The 24,881-nt window shown below is 40.8% G+C and overlaps 2 protein-coding genes and 1 pseudogene across 2 annotated transcripts; all 3 read right to left on the bottom strand.

Moving 5' to 3' along the window:
- Nucleotides 1-856: 856 nt before the first annotated feature.
- On the bottom strand, nt 857-1,801 carry LOC129681844 (olfactory receptor 4D6). The gene has a single exon (XM_055614022.1). The coding sequence runs from the start codon at nt 1,799-1,801 to the stop codon at nt 857-859; it is 945 nt and encodes a 314-aa protein (XP_055469997.1).
- Nucleotides 1,802-13,093: 11,292 nt separating this feature from the next.
- LOC129681869 (olfactory receptor 5A1) lies at nt 13,094-14,047 on the bottom strand. Its single transcript, XM_055614076.1, has one exon. It carries the CDS (start codon nt 14,045-14,047, stop codon nt 13,094-13,096), a length of 954 nt encoding a protein of 317 aa, XP_055470051.1.
- Nucleotides 14,048-16,820: 2,773 nt separating this feature from the next.
- LOC129682031 (U6 spliceosomal RNA) lies at nt 16,821-16,934 on the bottom strand (annotated as a pseudogene).
- Between the last annotated feature and the right edge of the window lie 7,947 nt (nt 16,935-24,881).

Below are 24,881 nucleotides of genomic sequence, written 5' to 3'. Positions count from 1 at the left end.
ACAGCTGCCCATGTAACTCCAAGATTGATTTCAGTGACAAATCACTGAATGGAATAAAGAATAGGAAGTAGCTGGATTAGATATAGACCTTGTTTTTTGTTTTTTCAACACAGTTTCTCTGTACAGCTCTGGCTGTCCTGGAACTTGCTCTGTAGACCAAGTTGGCCTTGAACTGACAGATTCACCTGCCTCTGTCTCCCACGTGCTGGAATTAAAGGCATGAACCACCACCACTGGGCTTTAGACATATATTTTTACACACACACACACACACACACACACACACACACACACACACACACCACAGCAGATTTACCCCAATTTAAATTGTTTTTTATCCTTTCACTAACTGATGAAATACATGTACTCATTATATAACAATCATTTTTAATAATTGACCAATGTGTACTTGCATATTTAGGAATGCAAGGATAGCTAACAGAGAACATTGAATGCTTGATCCACGTTGGCACCATTGCTGACTTTGCAACTACCATCCCCACCCCATCGACCATATTTCATTCTCTGATAACTTGGTGGACAGTAGGGCTGTCAGAGGTGGTGAAGCAAGGGAAAGGTTGGCATGAGAACAACAGATGACAGCATAGTGCCACTTCTGGAACGGATTTCAACTGGACTTCTCCCCTGTACACAAGTCAGATAGTGCATATTGCCTGGTCTCATCTCTTCATTTTATTTTCATATTCCCTCTAATGGATTTGAATGTTTATATCATAGAAGGCAAATGGTGACAACTGTATCACAGAAGATATATAGAACCTGCTCTCCCTTATTCTTAGACTAGCAGATGCAGAGATCTGAATTAGCCTTAGACTCCTGGACTCTACCGGATGGCTCACCCTAGCTTATTGCTTCCAGAAGGTCCCAGCCTCCTCTGCAGTCTCTTCATGGCTGACTTCATCTCTTGGTTCCTGAGAGTGTAGATCATGGGGTTTAGCATGGGAGTGATGACGGTGTTATTGATGGAGATGGCCGTGTCCATGGGCAGGGTGGTGAAGGGCCGGCAATAGATGTAAACACAGGGCACAAAATGGAGAGTCACCACCATGATGTGGGAGGTGCAGGTGGAGAGGGCCTTGTTCCGTCCCTCCCCAGAGTGGGATCTGAGCATAACCAGAATGATGGTGTAGGAGCCCAGGAGCAGGAGGAACCACAGCAGCGTTACCAGCCCATTGTTGGAGATCATGAGAAGTTCAAGAGCAAAGGTGTCAGTGCAGGCCAGCTTCACCACCTGGGGCACATCACAGTAAAAGGCATCCAAGGTATTGGGGCCACAGAAGGGGAGTGGAAGCATTAGAATTATCTGGACAATTGAATGCAAACCACCACCCACCCAGGAGGCCACCACTAAGGCCACCCATACCTCTCTCCTCATAATGGTTACATAGTGCAGGGGTTTAGCAATTGCAAGGTATCTGTCATAGGCCATTACAGAGAGGAAGAAAATATCTGCTCCACCAGCAAAGTGGAAAAAAAAGATCTGTGTCAAGCAACCGTTATAGGAGATGGTTTTCCTTTCTGATAATAGACCCACCAGAAACTTGGGAACTGTGATCGAGGAAAAAATAATATCTAGAATGGATTTGTTTCTCAAGAGGAAGTACATAGGGGTATGGAGGCGGGACTCAGAGGTGATGGTAACTACAATGAGGGTGTTTCCCAGCACGGTTGTTACATACACAAGAAAGAAGACCGCAAAGAGAAAGAACTCCAGCTCTCGGAAGCGGGTAAGTGCCAGGAAGACAAATTCCTTCACATTAGTGTGGTTCACCTGGCCCATGGCTGGAATGAGCTTCTGTCACACCTACCTAGGGAGAAGAAAGGTTAGAGTTTGGGGTATGGCCGTGAGGCTGAAGTGTCATTTGGCATACATGGTTAACTTATTGGGGTTTGTGTTAGGATTTTTACAGTACTCTGCTGGTCATGCCTATGTGGGAAAACTGCATCAAGGCCTTCAATTTTTGGTCTGGAAATTCCCTATTGTGAAAGTCCCTGGCTTGCAGGGAAACCATCGCAGTCTCAGCTTTTAACCTGGGGAGGGAGAGATTCATGCAGTGAGGCCACTCACCTATGACTTGTCCTTTGTCATATGTAGGCATAACTTCTTTACATGGAAGCTTTTCTGCATTTTTCACCAAGGGCTTTCAAAACCCTAAAACTTCACCTTAAAGACTATGGGGTCTTCAGACCTATTATGCTTTTCTTCGAAAGCCTAGAGCAGTGCAGGACTTGCCTACATTTTGCCCATTTGCTTTCAGTAAACAGCAAGCCAAGGATTCAAATTCAAATAATTCTCCTTGACAGAGATTTTGGTTAGGATTCTCTGAGCTCCTCCCCACCAGCTCCTCAGACATGTCCTTCCCTGTCCTTTCTTCCTAATTCCAGTTTCCACAAGCAACCTGCTAAGTCCATTTAGTGACATTCTCCAACTCTTGGTGACTGATTAAAATTTTCATCCCTCATCTCTAATATTAAAATTCTTGTATCTAAGTGCTTGGTCTGCCTGCAGCAAGAATTCATTTTAGCCAATGTAATGGGCCTCATCGTGCAGTCCGCATCCCCTTTTAGTATTTTCTCGAATTTCCACTAATCCTGCCACTCTCATTGGCTCATTTCTGTAAGCACCCACCCACCCCTGCTGTATCTGGAGTTGAGCTCAAACTTTCTATCTCATGGCAACACTTTTGTATAAAATCCATCCTGATATGTTTAACCAGTGACCATTCATTCTTTTCCTCCTTAACAATCCCCACAAGATTTGTGACTGTACCACTCTGGCAGATCGGTGTGGATGATCAGAGCCCTGATAGGTAGATAAAACTTAAGCCATTCTTTAAGTAGCCTGACTATTTAATTGTTGTCTCCTCATTTACAGGAAGGAAGAATTAGGCCCCCATAAGGACTGTTCCATAGCAAACTGGAAACTGTGGACTCACAAGGTCCCTGGAGGATGGAGGATCAGCCGTGGATGTTCAGGGCTGTTTAATGGTCAGAAGAACTGATCACCAGAGCTTCACAGAATGTCAGAGGTGGCTCAGCCCAGTGCTCCTCACTACAGGAGTGAAAAGAGAAGGGTGTCCATTTGGTCAGAATGAGACTATGAATTAGCAAAAGAGAACCTTGGCCAGATTCTTTGATGTATGTTCCATAAACCTATTTCTGTCTGATAGAAAAAAAATAGCTTTTTTTTTTCTCAGATCAGAAATAAGCCATTAGAGAATAACATCATTTTCAATAAGAATATCTGCATTTAATAAGTAAATCACATCTCAAAATTTTGAAGATCATTCAGACATCTGAGATGACCAAATTTCACTCCAGGAGTAGATGTACACAGTTGGCATTTAAAGCAGTTGAATCAAGTGTGAAAAAGACAGCATAATGAAGATGGAAATAAAGGTGAAAAAATAATAAAACACCTTTCCTCCAGGTAAAGGCACACTAGAGTATTTCATAAACAATCCATTGCTCATGTTTTTTTTTTTTTCTTTAAAGTTACCTCAAAATTGGGTCAGCTTTAATGTCTACATTGAGAAATTAGGATACACATAAAACTTAAATAGAAATCTTGAGGGCCTCTTATAGCCCTGATGTTCCTATCATTAAAAATTTGTTTCTATAGAAGAGAAAATTGTCATTTTTTAAATTTTAGGTTGCATATTTTTAGTTGAGCCATCTCTGCAATCTTTCATTGATACACGCTCAAGGTACACAGTTCATTGGGGATCTCACTTCAGTGCATCAGTGTTTAGTAACATCCTGCTTGTGACTGATACTCTGAGGTGATTCCATCCTCACTCACTATCAGGCAACAGCGGCAAGCCACACAGGTGATAAAATCTGCTTGCAACTTTGTCTTTCATCAAAGGCGTCTGTCTACAGGGAAGAGCATCTACCCCATGACATTGCTGACGACAAACTCTTTGAAGCTCCAGGGGGAAATGCTGATGCGTTGGAGGGAGAATACTTCAGTAATACTCATCTTAGGAAAATTGGGACTCTGGAACTAACCACTCAGCTTTCTTTTGCTTTTCAAAATACATGTGTGGCTTCCTTACTTAGCCCATTTAAAAAAATATGTAGCCATGTCATAGTTTTTTTCTTTTTTACTTTTTTCTTTTTCTTTTTACATTTTATTTTATTGCACGTATCTTGTCACTGTTGCTGTAAAATCTGCCAGGTCCTCTGGAGATTGATAGAGTACATATTGTTTACCAAGATAGAGACTTTCTTTCGTATAGTATAAATCAGGCAAGGTAGGAGGCACTTTTGTTATGAAGGGTTGAGAGGAATCAGGCATTAGCTAGGTGAGAAAGCAGACTTGGGAGATTAGAACTGAGAAAGGGGGATTGGACAGCCAGTGACGGATGGCATTGGGATTTAGGCTTTCTGAAAGAAAGAGGGGACCACATAAGTCACATATTCCTATTTTTAAATTAAATTTTATTTTTTATATATTAATTACAGTTTATTCATTTTGTATCCTAGCTGTAGCCCCCACCCTCAATCCCTCCCTCTCCCACCCACCCTCCCTTATCTCCTTCTATGCTCTTCTCCAAGTCCACTGATAGGGGCGGTCCTCCTTCCCTTTCCATCTGACCCTAGCCTATCAGGTCTAATCAGGACTGGCTACATTGTCTTCCTCTGTGGCCTGGGGAGGTGATCAAAGAGCCAGCCATTGAGTTCATGTCAGAGACAGTCCCTGTTCCCCTTATTAGGGAACCCACTTAGATACTGAGCTGCCATGGGCTACATCTGAGCAGGAGTTCTAGGTAATATCCATGAATGGTTCTTTGTTGGAGTATCAGTTTCAGAAAAGACCTCTGTGCCCAGATTTTTTGGTTTTGTTGCTCTCCATGTCTTACTATCCAGGTTTTACTATCTCCCCATTCTCTCCTAAGATTGTCTGCACTCTGCCCAACCCTATATCTGACAGAGGTCTAATATCCAGAATACATAAATAACTAAAGGAATTAAAAAGCAAGAAATGAAGTAACCCAATTAAAATGGGGTACAGAGCTAAACAGAATTCTCTGTAGAGGAATATAGAATGGCTTATAGAAACACTTAAATATACAAACACTTAAATATACAAACACTTACAGAAATGCTCAATGTTCTTAGTCATTAGGGAAATGCAAATCAAAACAACCCTGAGATTTCACTTTACACCCATCAGAATGGCCAAGATCAAAAACTCAAGTGGCAATACATGCTGGAGAGGTTGTGGAAAAGGGGAACCCTCCTCCACTGCTGGTGGGAATGCAAAGTTGTACCACTTTGGAAATCAACCTGGCACCTTCTCAGACATGTAGAAACAGCGCTTCCTCAAGATCTAGCTATACCACTCCTAGTCATATATCCAAAATATGCTCAAGTATACAACAAGGACATTTGTTCAACCATGTTCATAGCAGCTTTATTCATAATAGCCAGAAACTGGAAACAACCCAGATGCTCCTCAAAGGAGGAATGGATATAGAAATCATGTTCCTTTCTTAAGTTGAGCAGCAGGCTCTAATTAATATTTTCAAATAACGCAGTATGAAGCAATTGGTAAATGATGTTTTTACATGCATCTATAATTTCTTTAAGGCAAATTCCTAGAAATGGACTTACAGAGTTACCTGATATATTAATTTTGTTTTGAGTGAGCCTGGTTCTAAATGTGTTTGAATGTTTGAATTCTTTTTATGTAGGGATGCTAAAAACTGAAATAGATTACAAACTAATGTATTTATAACAGAAAAAAACCCATATACATCAAATGTAAAAGCAGTAGAAATTGTTAGCATAAAATTAAAGTGAAGGTTTTAAAAATAATTTTTGGAGGGGTTGGTGAGATGGCTCAGTGATGAAAAACACTGGCTGCTCTTTCAGAGGACCTAGATTTGATGCCCAGTATCCACATGGTGGCTCACAACCATTTGTGGTTTGATTGTCAGGGAATCTGATGCTTCTTCCTGGCCTCCATAGGCACCAGGGGCACCAAGGCACACAAGTGGTGCATATACATACATGCCAGCAAAACACTAATACACACACAGTAAATAAACACAAATAAATAAATACAGAAAATTACAAAAATATTTTGAAAATAGATGAAAATTATATCAAAGATAATTAGGTTTGATTAAGTTAAAGTATGTAACACCTATGGTTTCAAGTATTATAAATATTAACAATGACTATCTGCAACTCCCCTCATCCCAAACATTAATCTTGTTGTTGTTTGTGAGACAAGGTCTCCCTTATGCAGCCCTTGCTGGCCTGAAACTCACTATGTAAGCAAGTTGACCCCAAACTCATAGAGATCTGCCTGCCCCTGCCTCTCAAGTCCTAGGATTAAAGGTGTGTGCCATCATGTCTGGTCTAGTCTTAACATCTTTGAAAAAAAAAAAAACTCTTATAAATCAACATGACGCAGACAGAACTTTAAAAAATGGACTGTAAGTCACACAGAGCTGTGCTGATCAGCCTACATGTGAGAAGGCGGTTAATCATACTACTAATGAAAGAAATGCAAAGTTAAAACTGCAATTAGATATTTCATGTGGAATATTCCATAGTTCATGTGGAATATTGGCTAATGTTGAAAAGGCCTGCTATTTAGATATGGATGTGGGAAAGAAATACTTGCAAATATATTGAATACCAGGAACAAAATTTGAAGGAATGGCATTTTGGAACTATGTATTAAAACCTAAAGTGTGAAAACATTATTAGCATGAAATTTTGCTCTGAGAATTCAGGTTAAAGGATGAATAAACCAAATTATTAGTGTGACTAGCACCAAGAAGGCTCATCACAGGACAGTGAAAAGTTCTAGAAATAAGAATTTAAGCTGATGTTTGGTGTAAAAAGTTGGCCCAGTAGGTGCATTGTAACGTATAGCTTGAGATGTGCAAACTTTCAGGCTGACAGTGTAGAAATGCGACAAGATTTTTTAGTGATGGGTTAAAGCACTCAGTATATTTTTGCTGATGTAATTTTAGGAAGGAAAAACAACACGCCTAGAAGTCTGAAAGGACGTATGTCTCAATATTTGTGGTCATTATCTGTGAGTAATTTTATTTAGATGAAATTAATGAACTAATGCAGTGATTAATTTTTCACTCTTTTGGAGATAGGGTCTGGTTAGGTTACTCAGGCTGTCACTGAACTTATGACCTGTCTTAGCCTCCCAGGGACTGAGATTTCAGTGGTGTAGCACCACGCCGGTTCTGGAAACTTTAGTTTAAAATATACAGTGCCTTATGTCTTGCTAAAAGAAAATCTAGTTAAAAAATTAAAGTAGCTTCTGATTTTAAAATAAGAAACTTGTACTCACCATTTTAAATGAAATGTTTTCTCTAATGATTTGAACTCTGATATTGTATCTTTTTCTTTCCTTTCTCTGTAAAGTTGTTGTAAGAAATACAACTTACCAAAGAAAGGCCTGGGGTGTGGGTGTGGGAGGGGTCAGCTCCAGTTTTCCATGTCATTTCTTACTCTGTGAAGCATTGCCTAAGTGAAGAACCTGAGACCCATCCATTTTGTTCTTTTGTAACTTAGACAAAGCGATTGATGGTGTGCCTGTCTTTGAAGTACTAGTGTTCTACCTGGGCTTTGTGGCCAATCACTTTAGAAAGCCCTAGACTCAAGAACTGGTCAGGATCAAGTAAGGTCTGCTCAGGGGGGCATGATCAGCCCTAGAGGCAGCTTATCCGAAACACACAAGTATTGCCATCAGGTTCAAGCAGTTTACATTTTGACTCTCTAATCCTAGAGCAATTTGAGCATTATGGAGTTTGGAATATCACTCTATGAAATGAGAAGCCTGGGGTTTTATCCGCCATGGGGTTTGTTTATGGCAGTCCAGCACCCTCTGTATTTCTGTCTTTCCCTTAAAATGCAAAGTTCCTGAGGTCGACACTTTTGAATTGGTAGCACCTTCCCAGCATCCATTGGTTATCCAGTAATTCTTTTGGAACTGACATATGAGCTAATGGATGTGAGTGTGCAGTGTGTAGTAGATCCCAACAAATGTCTGTTCCCTTTTACTCCGTTTTGGACCTTACACCACGCCTTCTGTTCATTTGTGTGTCTGTGAGCGTCTGCGAGCTGTCTCTCTGCCTGGGAGTTCGTACACCGTTGTCGTGGCAATGCTGACATTGCTAACACTCAAGTTTCTCTTCTTGTTCGCAGTTAGCTTTTAATCTTCCTTTTAGAAAGAGATCCTAGGGGTTAATACCCTATACGTCACAAATACTCGGCAGATGCTCATACAATGAGTTTGACATTAAAAAAAAATCACCTTTTAATTTAAATGTGTCTTCAGAAGTACCGTGTTTTATGCTAGAAATTGTGCCTTTTAGACATGTACATCTTAGCTTTTGAGACAGCACCTTACTGTGTAGCACTGGCTGTCATGAAGCTCTGTGTAGACAAGGCTGCCCTCTTGAGTGCTGGAATAATAGGTAGGCGCTGCCACACCTCGCTAAGAGTTTTCAACTTTCAGTTAAATATATGTCAGTTAAAGATGACATACACTCAAATCACCAACGGGTGTTTTACTTTTCAGGGGATAACAGTTGAACACGCACAAATCACAAGTTTTATCATGTCTTTAGGATGCTCTCACCTACCTCTGTTAGAAAGACAAGCGTGCCAGCTTCTCCATTGCCAACGTCTGCTCTTCTTCACTGGAACACATGCACAGCCTGCAGTGTTCCCCCAAACACCAAATTAGAAGTTTAATATAATAGTCAGCGTAGGGATTTGTAGCAGATATTTGGAACTTGTGCAATTTTCCAGTGGCAAATGCTTGCAGATGCAATGGGAGTTATTAAGAAGTTACTAAGCAACACGTATGTATGTGCTGGCTCCCTCTGTCTTTCTGTCCCCACCCTCTTCTACAATGAGAAGACAATGAGGAGATGATGAAAGTTTATGCAGGAAAGCCTGAAATACCCCACAAGCAACTTATCTGAGCTTGGTCAGCATTGAGCTTTGTGCAAAGTCATTCACACCCATCTACAGACATTTTCATCAAGAACACGCAACAACCAGTTTCATATGACAGATATCACAGTTTGGTCATATCATTGATATCCTTAAAAAAAAAATCAGTGATAATGATCAATCACAGTATATATTTAGTACCTCCTGGATATCAGATAAACAGTGTGACCTCCAAATTCATGGAGTTTATTGTCTGGAGGGAAATCAGACATAGATTACATCACAGATGGTTATAACTGTGGTGGGTCAAAGGATAGGAAAAATGGCACAAGGATTTTGTTGCTGGTCCTGGGAACCTTGACATGCTTGAGAGAGAGAGAGAGAGAGAGAGAGAGAGAGAGAGAGAAAGAGAGAGAGAGAGAGAGAGAGAGAGAAAGAAAGAGAGAAAGAGAGAGAAAGAGAGAGAGAGAAAGAGAGAGAGAAAGAGAGAAAAATTTGACAACAAAATTCATGATACTTATTAAATTATTTTCCAAAACATTTAGAATAATTATCTTGGTTTCTCAACATTCCTGAAAAATCCAGACATTTCTAGGAATATCATTACAGAGCTCTAACCTGAGATTTGAGGATTCCTGGCAAATCTGGTTTGTGTGTCCCTCCTGGCATGGAGGCCCTTGGAGTTATGAATGGCACTTCAGTTCAGGATTTCGTGTGTGATGGTGAAAGAAGCCTAGATACCTCAGCACATGTTTGGAACTATATTCCCATCTCTCCTAGAAGAGAGGCCTACACAGTAGGAGACCTCTGGTTTTACGCTCTTCCTTCACTCAGCCTGTCCTAGGAAGGTTGGTATGACTAATGGAATTGTGATTTTTGGAGAGAATTGGCTAGGATAGCTTACTTCCCCCATCTTTTTTTCTGTTTTAGTGGCCTCTGTCTCCTTGTAGAAAGCATGACATCTTTTTAAAGCCTCCTGGGAGGCACAACAATAGTACAGCATTCTCCCTGAGTTGGGCTAACCTCTACGAAGCAGCCACTGGATAAAATAAGAGATCCATGAAATGCTGTCAGGAATTCAGCTGATGCTTTGAGTTCTTTAATTTAAAATTGTAGTTTTTATTATTGCATGTATGCCACAGTGCATGTGAAGAGGTCAGAGGACAACTTCTGGGAGTTGGTACTCTTCGTGCATGATGGGTGCAAAGATGGAGCTCAGGTCATCAGGCATGTGTTGCAACCACTTTTACATACAGAGTCTCTCTCGGTGCTGGAATCATAGGTGTGTGCTACCACACACAACCTAGCTAAAAGTTCAAAATGAGGTATATTTAAATTACTAAATTTACTTTTTGGAGACTAAAGAATGTATCCTGATACTTAGCATACAAGGTAGCAAGTTTTGGATATCAAGCAGTGACTGTATATAACTTGTAGAGGCCATTCTAAATTTTCTTGGTCTTGGATGGGAGTGAGTTTTGGGAATCCAGGAAGCCTGAGACAGCTCTCTCTCCTCCAATGCATTGGTTATGCTCCCCTGTCAGTATGGAGTAACATTTCTTATTCGAACAACGAAATCACCATCAAATTTCTTCATTGCTGCTACTAAGTCTGCACTTACCCAAAAGTCAGTGCACTGGTTTGTACACTGGGGAAGAATGAACTGTGAGAAGGTTGAGATCTTTTCTGTCGTGGAGCTTCTCTGCTGCTCTGTGAATAGAGACTATTCAAAGATTGGCCAACTGCCTGCTGGCCTCTTATCTCCTGCTTTCTGGTGTGCCTCTCATGTCTAGATGTTCTAACTTCTGTAAGCTCTGCTCAGCTTGGGGACAGAAGGTCATGGTAAGCTGGGTGTGTAGTCAGGAGGCATGTTTGAGGTACAGGGCTTAAGGGGGTCCTCAAGTGACCAGGCTAAAAGGGAATATGTTGGAAGTGTCTAAAGACACAATGAAACCAGAGTATATCTTTTTAGGAGAGATAGCTCTGATGGACAAATCTACTTTAAATGTTTTTCCCTCTAAAGAACAGTTATATGGATATGAAAGTCTTCTCTACATTGCCCCAAGATGATGGAAAATATGCAATATCCTTCATGGAGCTGCATGTGTTAACCCAGGTAGAGGAGAATCAGAGATTTTGGAGGGTTCTTCAGACAGAAGCGGTTAAGTGTGATTATGCTGATCAACACAGACATAAGCTGAAGTGGGGTTTCTGCTGAAGGGATAACACGGTTAAAAGCTAGGCAATACTGACTCAACAGATGACGGACTTGGAGAGAGATGAGTAACAGTACAATACTACTGGGCCAACTAACTTGGGTTTATTAAGTTCTTGGATAGCTGAGGCATAAGCTATAGCAAAGAAAAATGCTCTTTAGCCTTTACTTAGAGAATGGCTCAGCAGACATAAAGTTCAACAAGAAGACAGAGTTTAATAGAATGGATGTTTTGTTCTTATAATTTATCTAACCTATGGATAACAGATCTCTTCAAATTCTGCCATCTGGTAGCAGCAATCTCCAGAAGACCTGTATCTGCCCTTATTTTTGGTTTGATGCTGAGCAAGTTGGGTTTCCTGCTGAGATCTTGTGTCTTCATTTTGCATCCTACATATGGTATGATATAACCAAAGTATTATAATGAGTATTTGATTAAATAACTTTTGTGTTTGGCATCCGTTGCCTAATAACAGGTAGTTGTCACAATTATTACAAAATATGTTATTACAAATTTGTTTTGAGATAACATCTCCCTATACAGCCCCGACTTCCCTGAAACTCAGGGTAGCATGAACTCACAGAGATCTGCCTGATTGTGCCTCCTGAGTGTAGGGATTAAATGAGTGGGCTACCATGTCCAGATGGTAGCTGGTTATCTATCTATCTATCTATCTATTTATTTATTTATTTATTTATTTATTTATTTATTTATTTATTTATTAAATGAAGAAGTTTCTTTTACCTTTGTCTTTGATTGGTGAACCCAATAGGCAAGTGAGCATGAAGAATGGAGAGACACATCTGCTGGGAAGGGCTTCATTTTCTTTTTCTTATTTTATCCTCTCTCATACAATACATCCTGACCACAGTTTCCCCTCCCTCCATTCCTCGCAGCCCCTGACACCCTGGATTCACTCCTCTCACCTTCCTCTTCAGGAATGCCCATCCATAACAATACATATAAGACTAGGCACAAATCTTCGTTTCAAAGTTAGATGAGGCAGCCCAGTATGAGGAAAAGGGTCCTAGGGACAGGCAAAAGAGTCAGAGACTTCTCCCATCTCCCACTGTTAGGAGTCCCATAAGAGTACTAAGCTAAACAACCATAACATATACACAGAGGACCTAGATCAGACCCACGTAGGTGATTGCCATGTCAGTCTCTGTGAGCCGCTATGAGCCCTGCTTCTGTGGGTTATATTCTTCTGGCTCTGCCCCTCTCTCTTCTGAGGGGTTCCCCAGGTTCCACCTAGTGTTTGGCTGTGGCTCTCTGCATCTGCTCCCATCCAGCAACTGCTGGATGCAGCTTCTCTGATGGCAATTGGGCTAGGCACTGATCTATGAGCATAGCAGACTATCATTAGGAGTCATTTCATTGACTTTTTTGGTCAGTTTTGTTTGGTTCGATCCTAGGACTCTGGACTACCCAGCCATTCTTGGCATTGAAGCAGCGTCTACCATAGACCCCCTCTCCTGGTGTGGGCCTCTAGTTGGACCAGTCATTGGTTACTCCTGCAAGTTCTGCCACACCACTGCCCAGCACATCTTGCAGTCAGGACAGGGTGTAGGTTGACGGTTTTGTGGCTGGGTTGGTGTCCCAGTCCCGCTACTACATCTTCCCAGTCCCTGCTACAGAAGATGGCTGGTTCAGGCTCCATATCCCCCATGACGAGGAATCTTCACTGGGGTCACCCTCGTAGATTGCAGGAAGTTTTTCCTACACTAAGTTTCCACATCACTGCACCAATGCCCCCCCCTTCCAGTTGTCTCTCCTTGTACTCTCTCAGGGATCATTTTTTTATAGTTCATTTTCAAATATGAACACAGAATGTCTCCCTTGCCCAAGGAAGAGGGAGAGGTGATGCCAAGGTTCATGAATGCCTTCAGTAGACTGGAGGAGTATGCTTCCACTCACAAGTTAGAAAACACTTTCTTTTTCCCCATCACTTTCCACAGGGCATCTTTGATCTCTTTGTTCCTCAAACTGTAAATGAGAGGGTTCAGCATGGGGATCACCAGCGAATAGAACACAGACACGATCTTGTCTCTGCTGAATGAGTAGCTGGAGCTCGGCCGCAGGTACATGAAAAGTGCTGTCCCAAACAGCATGGTCACTGCCATGAGGTGTGAGGCGCACGTGTTGAAGGCTTTCCAGCGGCCTTTCACAGAGCTGATCTTCAAGACTGCGGACACTATGTAACTGTAGGAAACCAGGAGGATGAGAAATGATGTCCCTCCTACTGTGATCACGACAAGGAAATTCACCACTTGGCTGAGGAATGTGTCAGAGCAAGAAAGTGCCAGGATTGGTGGGAGGTCACAGAAGAAGTGGTTGATGACATTTGGTCCACAAAAGTGGAGCTGAAATATGGAACTGGCCTGAATCAAAGAACTCAGGAAGCCACCGAAATATGCCCCGGCCACCATGCGCCAGCAGAGGCCCTGCGGCATAATGGCGGTGTAGAGCAGGGGGTTGGAGATGGCTGCATATCTGTCATACGCCATCGCTGTCAGAAGGAAGCACTCAGTTAGGCCCAAACCGACAAAGAAGAAGAACTGAGCAGCACATCCCAGGAATGAGATAGTCTTCTGCTCTCGAAAGAAATCAGAGAGCATCTTGGGAGCTACAGAGGATGAGTAGCAAATGTCAATGAAAGATAAGTTGCTGAGGAAGAAGTACATGGGTGTGTGCAAACGCATGTCGCCTCTGATCAGAGAGATGAGGGCCAGGTTCCAGGTCAACGTCACGAGGTAGATGCCCAGGAATGTCAGAAAGAGGAAGGTTCGGAGTTCTGGGTGGTCTGAGAACCCCAAGAAGACAAACATGGCCACCGATGAGCTGTTCCAGGTGTTGGTTACAGTCATGTTTCCCACAGGCCACAAGGACAAGGGGCACACCTGATTTAATTCACATTATAGATGCTCTGGAGAAGTCATTATGCATTCGTGAGGGCCTGGGCACTAAAGAAGGCTGAAATCAAAAGGGGGAAGGGGGATGACTCAGTCAGTTAAGTGCTCGTAAGCATGAGGGCCTGAGTTAGACTTCAAGAACTCATGGTAGAAAGCCAGTACAAGGGAATGGACAGCCAGCCTAACCAACTTGACATATTGCAAGCCAGTAATAGGCCTAGCTCAGAAAACAAGGTAAATAGTGCCTGATAGATGACAATGGAGGCATGTGACCCCATGCATTGCGTCTGCACACACATGAACATATGCACACACACACACACACACACACACACACGTAAAAATATAAAAATGCTCCATCCCCACAATTGCATCATTAAATATTTGGATAGTAAACTGTAGCCGAGATGGATATCACATATGAACGTAGACTCCCAGCAATCAATTTATATCTGTACCATTTACTTACACATCACTTTGGAGAGCTATTTATCATCTCTTCTTTCAATTTCTCTATCTTTAGGGTTTTCTTTAAAAACTAATAAGCTGACACATATAAAATGCCAATACACAGTAAGTGGCCAGTCAGTTATTAAGATGTGTGATGCAAATGAGTCACTGTGTCCTGCCCTAGGACTTTGTGGAAGGCGACACTTACAGAATGCTATAGTTTTCGTATTGTTTGTTCCTACCTAAATTTATGTTGAAATTTGGTTGTCAAGGCTCGTATTGGTTAATGGAACTTGACAAAGGATTAGTGTCTTTCTTCTGGGACTGAATTAGTTCTTACAGGAATGGATTAGTTTATGCAAATGTGAGCCTATAAAAAGTAGGTTAGTTTTTTTGTTCTCATCTCTTCCACACACTCTCTGTCTGCCTCTATGGTTTTCCCCACCACGTTGTGATATAGCATGGAGCCTTCACCAGATGTGGACTGACAACCTTTAGAGCTGTGACTCAAATAACTTTCTTCTCGTTATATTCCTCTGTCTTAGATCTTTGTCATAGCAACAAGAAAAGCCTAAGGCCATGAAGTACAGGTGCAACGAACCATGTGCCCTTCTTACACAGTTGGAGAGGCTCAGGGACCTTACTAGGTTCACCTGTGCCAGAAACTCAACTTTGGAAACAGCATTAACCTTCCAGAACACAACAAAACCAAACACCTGATACACAATGTTGTGCATACAAAACCCTCCGTAGGGTCCTTTTCTGACTTAGGTCTAGCAAACATCTGAAGAAAACTCGACGATTTATTACCAAAATAGCCTTGTTTGAACTTAGCATGAACAGCTGGGTTTGGAGGGAAACATGAGACACAGACGAGCCTCAGACACACTGCAGAGTTGGAAGCACTCTTGATTCTTCTCATCGGTCCTGAGTTCTGTCCTTTAGTCATTCTGTGTGACTCATGCCTCACCCATGCAGGTGCCTGGAGCCCTCACAGCCTTCCTGTTTCAGCTCTTTCATCCAGTGTGCAAGTGATAGATGACGCTGGAAGAGTCCTACTGAATACAAAGAGATCGTTCAAAAAAAAAAAAAAAAAAGCCAAGACTGTAAACCAGCAATGTTGATTTAGATAGTAAAGTTTAAAGCACTAGAAAAAAAAAAAAAAGGAATGAGTTTGTGTGGGGTTAGAGGTCATTACAGTGTTTGGTGAATCTGCTCTGTGAAGTCTGTCTTAAGTAGTCTGTCCAAATTACTTTTTTAAAGTATTAACTAGTAATTAGGACTGTATTCAAGCCATAGAAGTTTCTTCAGAAATTTCATTTCCTCTTTTTTTTCACCCTCTGACATTTTGTGTGTGTGTGCATGTGTCTAGACACACATCACACATCTGCTATGGTATATGTGTGGCACTGTATGTGTGGAAGTAAAAAAAAACAAACTGTGTAGTCAGTTCTCCCTTTTCATCATGTAGGTCCCAGAGGTTGAACTCCGAGTCCTCAGACTTAACCCTCTGGCTCTCTGTTCCCTCTGAATTCTTTTCTTTATTGTAAAGGTTTAAATATGATTTGGAAACCCATCAAGGGGAAGTAAACTTGACCAAATGTTGGTTTCAGTTCTAGAACCAGGACCTTGAGTTCTTGAGTCTCTCTCTTTCTCTCTCTGTCTTCCTCTCTCCCCCCTCCCTCCCTCTTTCCATCTTTTCTTCCTTCCTTTCTTCTTCTTTTTTTAACCAAACACTGTGAAGTGTGCAATGTAATAATGAACATTGTACACACTGACAGACCACAGACTGTTATTCAAATGTGGTAAAACAGAAATAGAACCACTAGTTGCTGTGACCATTACAGGAGGCAGAAAATGCTTTGAAGGTGGAAAACAGTTAATTAGTTCTCTCCAAGGTAGTCTCTCTGGGCATATTAGCCACACAAATGTAGGTAGGACCCAAGACCAGTTGTAAATGGTTAAGACAAAATGAACTACATGGTACTTTGTACACATTTCTGTCTGATGTCGCGTTGTTTAGGCATTTTTTTGGGGGGTCTTACTGGTCTTGTTTATATATTATGTTTTCTAGCTTTGTGTTTTTATGGAGGATTTTTATATGTGTGTCTTTGTGTTTTTCTCATTCTTTAAAAATTATGTTTTTTTGTTTGCTTGTTAGTTTTTTTAAAAAGAGGAAAGCAAGGCTGTGGAGTTGTAGAGGACTTGGAGGAGATGGGGGATAGAAAATTGATCAGAATATATTGCATGAAAAAATTTTCTATAAAAAAGAAACTTTAAAAATATTTTTAATACACAATGCTTCATGAATTTGTGTGTCACCCTTGCACAGGGGCCATGCTAATCCTCTCTGTATTATTTCAGTTTTAGTGAATGCACTGCCAAAGGAAGCATGGCCTTTCCTTTCTTACTTGGCAGCTTTTCTGAAATTAATACAATGAGAAACTGTTTTTCTTTAGAGTAACTTGCCTTTTGGAAAATATTTTTGTATACATTTACTTTATATTTACTTCAGATTTTCTTTTCACAAAAATTTTAGTGGAAAATTAACAAAATTTCAAAATTCAGAATTCAAGATTTTCTGAAGACTTAAGCATTCTACTGAATGTTTAATAATTGATAAGGTGACAAGACATGTTTCTTTTATTCCCTTCCAACAATGTGGGCCATTTAGGACCCAGTACAGAATTATGTCAAGAACCTTTACACACATCTGCTATTAATACACCATGACTGGGAGATTATTTACCTGTTTAGCTGAATGACAAATGCTCGTGATTCAGAGACACATAGTAGGATTTACTGGAAATCTTGATTTTCTATATGTTATCTTGAATTCTAGTTTTGAAATCAGAAATTCAGAAATATCCAAACAATTTTTTCTGTTTTTTTTCAAAGATTTTTATGTAAGCATATAAATGATACATGAGAGTACTTGGAAACAAAAAAAATACATCAGACATTTTGAAAAACATAATGCTAAAACCTATATGTGTTACCATGCTTTTTAGAGATATGAAAGTGCTGTAAAGTTTGTTTTTCTAAGTAAAAAAAAACCATAGGCCACACACTATATAATTCTAAGCACATACTCTGAAAAAGCTATGGAACATGAACTCAGTGTATTAATAAACTGCATGTTGGATGCCATTGCCATGCCAATGGAAACTCATCAGTTGTAACACTCTGATGGAGCATGTTGCTCATAAGAGAAGATGCAGAGGCCTTGTTGGAAACCCTTGTACATTAGTTCATAGCTGCTGCCAACATAAAACTGGTGTAAGAAATAAAGCAAATTTCTCTTAAAAAACTACAAAAGGGAAACTCTTAAAACAGATTTGGTTGGGTTTGAGGAAGGGTAGATAATGAACGATGCAAAGAATAAAGCTCTAAGTCAAACCTTGGCTGCTCTCTGGGTTCGTCGGTGTCTAGGCTGCTCTGTAAGGAAGAGGAATGTAGTGATGAAGATAAGGAGTCATCCATGAGCAACTGCACTCACCCTCTCCCTCCTGTTCTGTCTTTTGCTGACACGCGTCTCGAGTTGTCCTTCTTTTGAGGGAGTTTAACTAGACTTCAGTGGCTACATTCAGTCTTCAAAATGCTACTGAGTGTGGATAAGAAACTGAGGCTGGCTTTCAAGGATCAAAATATACATACAGAAAGTATGTCATTCTTGTCATATAGAAAGTTCAGGTAGAGAAATGGAGGAAAAAGATATGGGAAGGATGGGGAGAGCTTGAGCTCTTTGAGGAGCTCCACTGGAATTAGCAAATATATACATTTAGGGTCAGTTTTGGAAGTGTTTGAAACTGGTATTTGGGGTGAACATGGGAAGGGTTTGCTTCTTCTCTCCTTGGAGAGGTTTCATTATGTTTTCCCAAGAGGATCTTTATGAGAATACATTTCTCAAACTTAAAAGCTTTGTGGTTAATTGCTCTCTGGGGTTGTATACAGTAAAACTCACATATATGCTCCAAAGACAATCTTATTAAATATCACCTCTATGGCCAAGTCTCCTATCACCTGAAGGACATTCACCATGCCTTCTGGTAGTTGATGAAGAAGCTTTGGGTTGCAGCAGAACACAGTTCAGCATAAACACTTGGCTTAAGGAAACAAGACTGGCTGCATCTGAACATATGCTTACTAACCCTGTTCTACTCTGCTATGGAAACCGCTGAGCTGGACTGATGGTGCTTACTGAGCTCCTCCTATGTGCTAAGCCCTGAACTTCATGCCTTTTGCGTGTTAATCCATGAATCCCTTATACACCCACAAAGTTCTGAGGAGTAAACAAATTCAAAATGGCCAAGAAGCTGTTAAAATATTACGAGTGAACGTTTATCTTTAGATCATTCATTGGCCCAGAATCTCAGTGTAATAATTACTTAAAAATAACTGTGCAGCTCTGTTGGTACTTTGCTCAAAAATTTCTCCTACTGAGATGTTTACACATTCATTTTCATTGTGGTTCAACTCACAATAGCTTGGAAATTGAACCAACCAAGGTGCCCATCAATTGATGAATGAATAAAGAAAATGTGACATATTTACTCAATAAAGTATTACTCAGATATAAAAAGAAAACCAAAATCATGACTTTTTTAGGTAACTGGATCGAACTGGAAAAAATTATACTGAAGTCATCCAGGTCCAGAAAGACACATGCTGTGTGCTCTGTCTGATAGGTGGATATTAGCTTGAAACCCGTTGTTTTGTATGTTTAATCTAGAGCACATGTGAAAGTCAGAAAACTAGAAGTGGACATGGGGGAAGATGCCTGAAGGTGTGTATGTGCTGGGGGCAGTGTAGTAAAACAGAGGCAAAATGAAAGAGAGGAAACACTGAGGGTGCAAAGGTTCAAACATGGAGAGGATGGAGCATGGGGAAATGAAGTTTGGGTGGAAGGCTTGATCACTAGGAAAACAAATGTAATAAAAGTTTTAAAGAGGAAAAAAATGATTCTAACTCAAATGCTCCTAATTCAAATCTTGACTCTTTAAATAAATTTAAGTAAAAATATTCGAGATAATATTATTACATATTTTCTCTCCAGCCCCTCCTTTTTCTTTACTTGCTGTTACATGCATATACATATATACAACTGTATTCCTAAATATAACCTGCTCAGTCTGTATAATGTTGCTTGTATGTGTGTTTTCACAGCTGACCATTTGGCATTGGCTAACCAATTGGTGTGCTCTTCCCTGGAGAAGATCATTTCTCTCAGCATTCCTTAGATGCCTGTGGTTCTTTGTGTAGGGTTGAGGCCTCATGGTCTTTCCCCATCACTTTGGCATGTCTGTTGGTGTTGTCCTTGTTCAGCTCATGTTTAGGCCATCATGTGGGTGAGACTTTAAGTTTGTAGCTTCTCATGGAAATGTTACTCTGTTGTCATTAGATCAAACACATATTGCTTGGGGGAAGAGCCATTTTAGAAAGGAGACTACACAGGAAAATAGCAGCAGGAGTTATGGCTGACGATCTGAGAAGATCTGTAAAGGTGGAGGGTGGAGCAGGAAAGGTAGACGTGACAGCTATTTGGAATGTGTGCTAAGGCAGTGGGTTTGCCTTGAAGAACTACTGATTCTGCCTCCACACCATTGATACTTGTTTTTTTAAGGTCACCTGCCTGTCATTACATTCAATGAGCACTATTCAGAGACAGCCCTGTGCTAAAAACTGGCATGCTATTTGTAGCAGCTCTTCTTGATTCTTTTGTGGCTTAATTCTCTTTCTACTTTTCCTGCTTCCATCTCTCTGGCCTCTTTTTTTTGTAAGTTCCTCTTTTTTATTTGTATCTTAGCCAGAGCCATAACTCTGGTAGCTTGTCTGTGTAGAATGCACAATCTCCGGATTAAGATCCTAGTGCCATAAACAAACATGTTTCTCGACACTGGAAAGATGGATTATTCAGTTTATAAAGTGCTTTCAGAGCAAGCACGAGGAGCTGAGCCTGGTTCCCAGAAGCCATGTAAAAGCCAGGCATGGCGAGGGGCACTTGTGATCCCAGTCCTGGGTAGGAAGAGACAGAAGAGCCTCTGAAACTCGCTAGAAGCTCTGGGAATGCTGAGAGAATTTATCTCAAAATAAAGGCGGGACATGATCAAGGAAGAAACTCACTGTCAATCTCTGGCTTCCACATACACATACACACAGGAACATGTGTGTCTTCGTGCACTCACACACTCACACACACGTGTATGCATCCACAGGAAGTTTCTCATATCTTTATCTCAGGCCCTTACTTCCTCCTTGCCTTCAGCAAGTGATGTAGTCTTTGGTCGCCTCAGAGGCCACAGGCATCTCTATCACCTGTATTTGAAGCTCAGACCCAGTCTCTTCCTCTCAGGCTATACACAAAAATCCCTTAATCTACCTTTTTCTTTAAATCTATGCAAGGAGTCCATAAACCATGGCTCAGTGTTAAAACCTGGCCCTTCAATGGCTATGTATTAATAATGACTTAAAAACATATTTGAAAAGGCTGTAAAATCAATGAAACAAACCAACCAACCAACAAACAAAAGCAACACAAGACTCACAAAAGCTAAAGTATTTATTTTGCAGATGTTTGCTGAACAAGTTGGCAGATTTGATCCATATTGTCCCCTAAGTGTGTGGATAATGTTTAATCACACTGGTCGCTAATTTTCATTACTAATGATAGCTATATTCTAAGAGTTTCAGTGACAAGTGTTGAACTTTTTCTCCTGGGGAACACAGACCCCTGGTTTCAACATTTGTGCATCTACCAACATACAGTTTTATAATTTTGTGTGTTTTTATTAAAAATATTATTGAATATATATTGTTGCTTTATTATTATTGAGCTTATAGCCAAAATCACCATATCAATCCTGATCAAAGCTGATATCTGGTACATGTAATTAAAAATTTTATTCATGAGTATTTTATTCTGTGTGTGTGTGTGTGTGTGTGTGTGTTATTCTCTTTGACACTAGAAGATATTTTGCTTTGGGGCTGGAGAAATGACTCAGCAGTTAAGAGCACTTGTTGCACTTGCAGGGGACCTGTGTTCAGTTTCTAGCACCCACATGGTTGTGCACATCTATCTGTAACCTCGGTTCCATGGGATCTGAGGCCCTCTTGTGACCTCTGTGAGCACCAGGAATGCATGTGCTCCACACACATGCATGGCAGACAAAACATTCGTACACATAAAATAAAATAAATCTTAAAAAGTCTGTCAGAGACTGGACGTCTTGCTATTTCTTTGTCTCGCATTTCTAATACAATGGTAAATCATAGTAGTTCTATTCCGGCAATGGCCTGTCCTTCTAGACCAGTTCGGGTAACAGCCCTGTTCTTATGGCTCGGTTGGACAGGTCTTGTGATCCTAGTGATCTCATAGATAGCCCAAACTCCAACAGCTTTGGGCAAAGGTCATCTGGCCTATGAAAACTAAGAACTGTTCCTCATTCTGGAGACTGATGAGGGAGCCCTAATGGTCTCCAAATCACATTCATGGTCATTCTTTCCTTGTCTTGAAGAGTAGCATACGTGCGCTGAATAGGTTTATTCTGTTCCTGCTGAAGTGGCTGAATGTATTTCTAATTCACACCTGTACTAACTTATCTCACCAATGAACAATAACTTGGCCATACTCTTACCTTTGTTTTTGAATATTCCTCATTTTTTGAAACATGAATAGGCTGACAATTTCCCAAATGTGGTGGTTTGAATAAGAATGTCCCCCATAAACTCCTATATTTGAATGCTTAGCCACCAGGGAATGGTACTATTTGAAAGGAGTAAAGGAATACAAGGTGTGACCTTGTTACTGGGAGTGGGCTTTGAGGTTTCAAAAACGCATGTCAATCCTCAAGCCCCTCTCTTTGCCTATGGATGTAGAGCTTTTTGCTACTTCTCCAGCACCATGCCAGCCTGCCTGCCTGAGTGCCACCATGCTTCCTGCCACAGTGACAATGGACTTACACCTGAAACTGTAAGCAAGCCCCAGTTAAATACTTTTTTTTTTTTTTTTTAATAAGAGTTACCTTGGTTAATAAGAGTTACCGTGTCTCTTCATGGTAATGGAACACTGATTAAGATACCAAATTTTCAAGTTCTAGTTTGATTAATAATGTCATTTTCCTGGCATTTCTCTTTTTTTGTTTCTCTCTTCGCACTTTAATATGGAGTGGGGAGTAAAATCATTCCTTCAACAGTTCGCTTAGAAGTCTCATTAGCTAAGTGCCCACACAGGAAAGGCTACCTTCCGTGAGACATTAAGACACAAATGCAGGTCAGTCACATTATTGGCCATGTTATGGAAAGAAACACTTTCACGCCACTGTCCACAACCTCCCCATTTCCGTCTAGACCTAAACAGAATGCCCTTTATTGGCACAATGCCCTGATCTTCATATGAAGGACAGGGTCAATATTAAGCTTCAAGAGACAGAGTGAACGAAGTCAGCCCAACTAGATAGCAGGAAACACAACCTGAGCCTGGCTTTTACACTCGGCATCAAGCGTTTGTCGATTGCCCGTGTTGCTACTGCCCATCACTGTCTCACTCATTTTAATTGCTGTGTAGTTTTCTGTTGTATGGACATACCACAGTTTGCCTAGTAGTTCTGTCGTGGACACACGCTTGTACAGTGTGTAGAGCACAGGTCATGTGATGTATTTGAGGGTTCTCAGTCGCTGCTAGGTGCTGGAGTCTTATGTCCATCCCTCAGAGTGGGATATTTTAGAAAATTATTATTTGAAGCAATGGACGTGTAACCAGAACCTTTTGCATACTAGGGCAGCCTTCTACCACTTATCAACACGGGCTCTTAAAGTTGTGTGCAATTTAACCACACTTCCAGTAGGTGGCAGCGACATTATATCGGGGCATAACCTTGTAGGCTTTTGTGAAGATAGTTTGTTGATAAAATTACCTCAGATATGATCATGCTTATTTGGTTATTAGACATGCTTACTATAGTAGTTTAGCTTCCTCAAAGTATGAATGATCAATAGAGTAGTTTTCCACAGTACAATAGAGAATTGAATTCAGGTCTTGTGATTTCTAACTATGCTATATCTTATATACATATATTTAAAAGACCTCTAATACTTTGAAATTAACAGTTATCTTAGATTTATTACAAAGTCTTGGACCTATGTTGTATTTAAGTTTTTTTCTAGTTTCCGTGAAAGATACGCAAGCTGAAATAGCATTTCAAATTCCATTATGAGAACAAGATGTTTTACTTCTAAGTACCTCTGTATTTCCCTCTGGGTTCTGTTTCAAATATGCTCGTTTAAAACAGCAATGCTAAAATGCTATACAAACATAAAATAAAATCATGTTTTAAGAGAATCTACTAGATAATTCAATCTACTGTGCACAGTATGCTACTGAGATAAATCTGAGTTCAATTATATATTATTGCCTTCTACTTTGATTTATAATTCTGTGTGGAATTTATTTGTCTACATGTGTTATGTGGTTTTGTAATTTTTGTTAGCTTCTATCGATTCTTTGTGAATTTCACATCATGCACCCCAATCCCACCCATCTTCCCATCCCTTCATATCTGCCCTCTGCCCCTGCAAGCTCCCAATGAAAAGAAACCAAACCAAACCAAACCAAACCCAAACAACAACAACAACATATTTCGCTATGAAAGCCGCAGTGTGTCACACAGAATACCCTTTTGCCCAAATAGCATTATTTGCAAATGTTCATTGCAATCAGTCATTGGTCTGGTTCAGGGCCTCTGGCTTCTTCTAGACTATCAACACTGGATTGTTACTGGGACTCCTCAGATATCCTGTTGTTGTTGTCCTGGTGCTCCCGCAGCTTTGGTTCTGTAGGACTGGCTCCTTCACATGTTCCAGCAGTTCATAGATGGGGTAGATGTTGGAGTTGGCCAACTCAAAGCCATGGATCTAGACCTTGGTGGAAGCTGAGTTGTTCAGCCCACCAGCTCTCCTGTGCCCTAATCACTGGGGCCAACTCTTCTGCTGTAAGGTGTGGGGCTCACTCTCCCAAATGCTGCAGCCATCGAGAGGTGAAGCCAGCTTACCTGCTCTCACTTCCTGGGGCCAGCTCACCCAAGTTGCTCAGGTGAGGTACCAGGACAACATTCCAGCATGCCCGCCACCACTACCCAGGTGAGGTAGGGGCCTGTTCTCAGAGTGCTGCAGCTAGTGAGGGGCAAAAACAGCTCTCCCAAGCCTGGTTTTGTATTTTTTAATGTGGCAAAAGTACATGAGTAAATTAACCACAAACATAAGAACTCTCTGGAAAGACAGAACCAAGAAGATGTATTTAGATAGATAGATAGATAGATAGATAGATAGATAGATAGATAGATAG

This window comes from Psammomys obesus, unplaced genomic scaffold, assembly GCF_907164565.1.
Source record: "Psammomys obesus unplaced genomic scaffold, mPsaObe1.curated_primary_1811, whole genome shotgun sequence".
Taxonomy (NCBI): domain Eukaryota; kingdom Metazoa; phylum Chordata; class Mammalia; order Rodentia; family Muridae; genus Psammomys; species Psammomys obesus.
This window is presented reverse-complemented; position numbering and strand designations above follow the sequence as displayed.

Bases quoted from the DNA above. Each gene is read 5' to 3' on its own strand.
- LOC129681869 (XM_055614076.1), bottom strand. From the start codon at position 14,047: ATGACTGTAACCAACACCTGGAACAGCTCATCGGTGGCCATGTTTGTC.
- LOC129681844 (XM_055614022.1), bottom strand. From the start codon at position 1,801: ATGGGCCAGGTGAACCACACTAATGTGAAGGAATTTGTCTTCCTGGCA.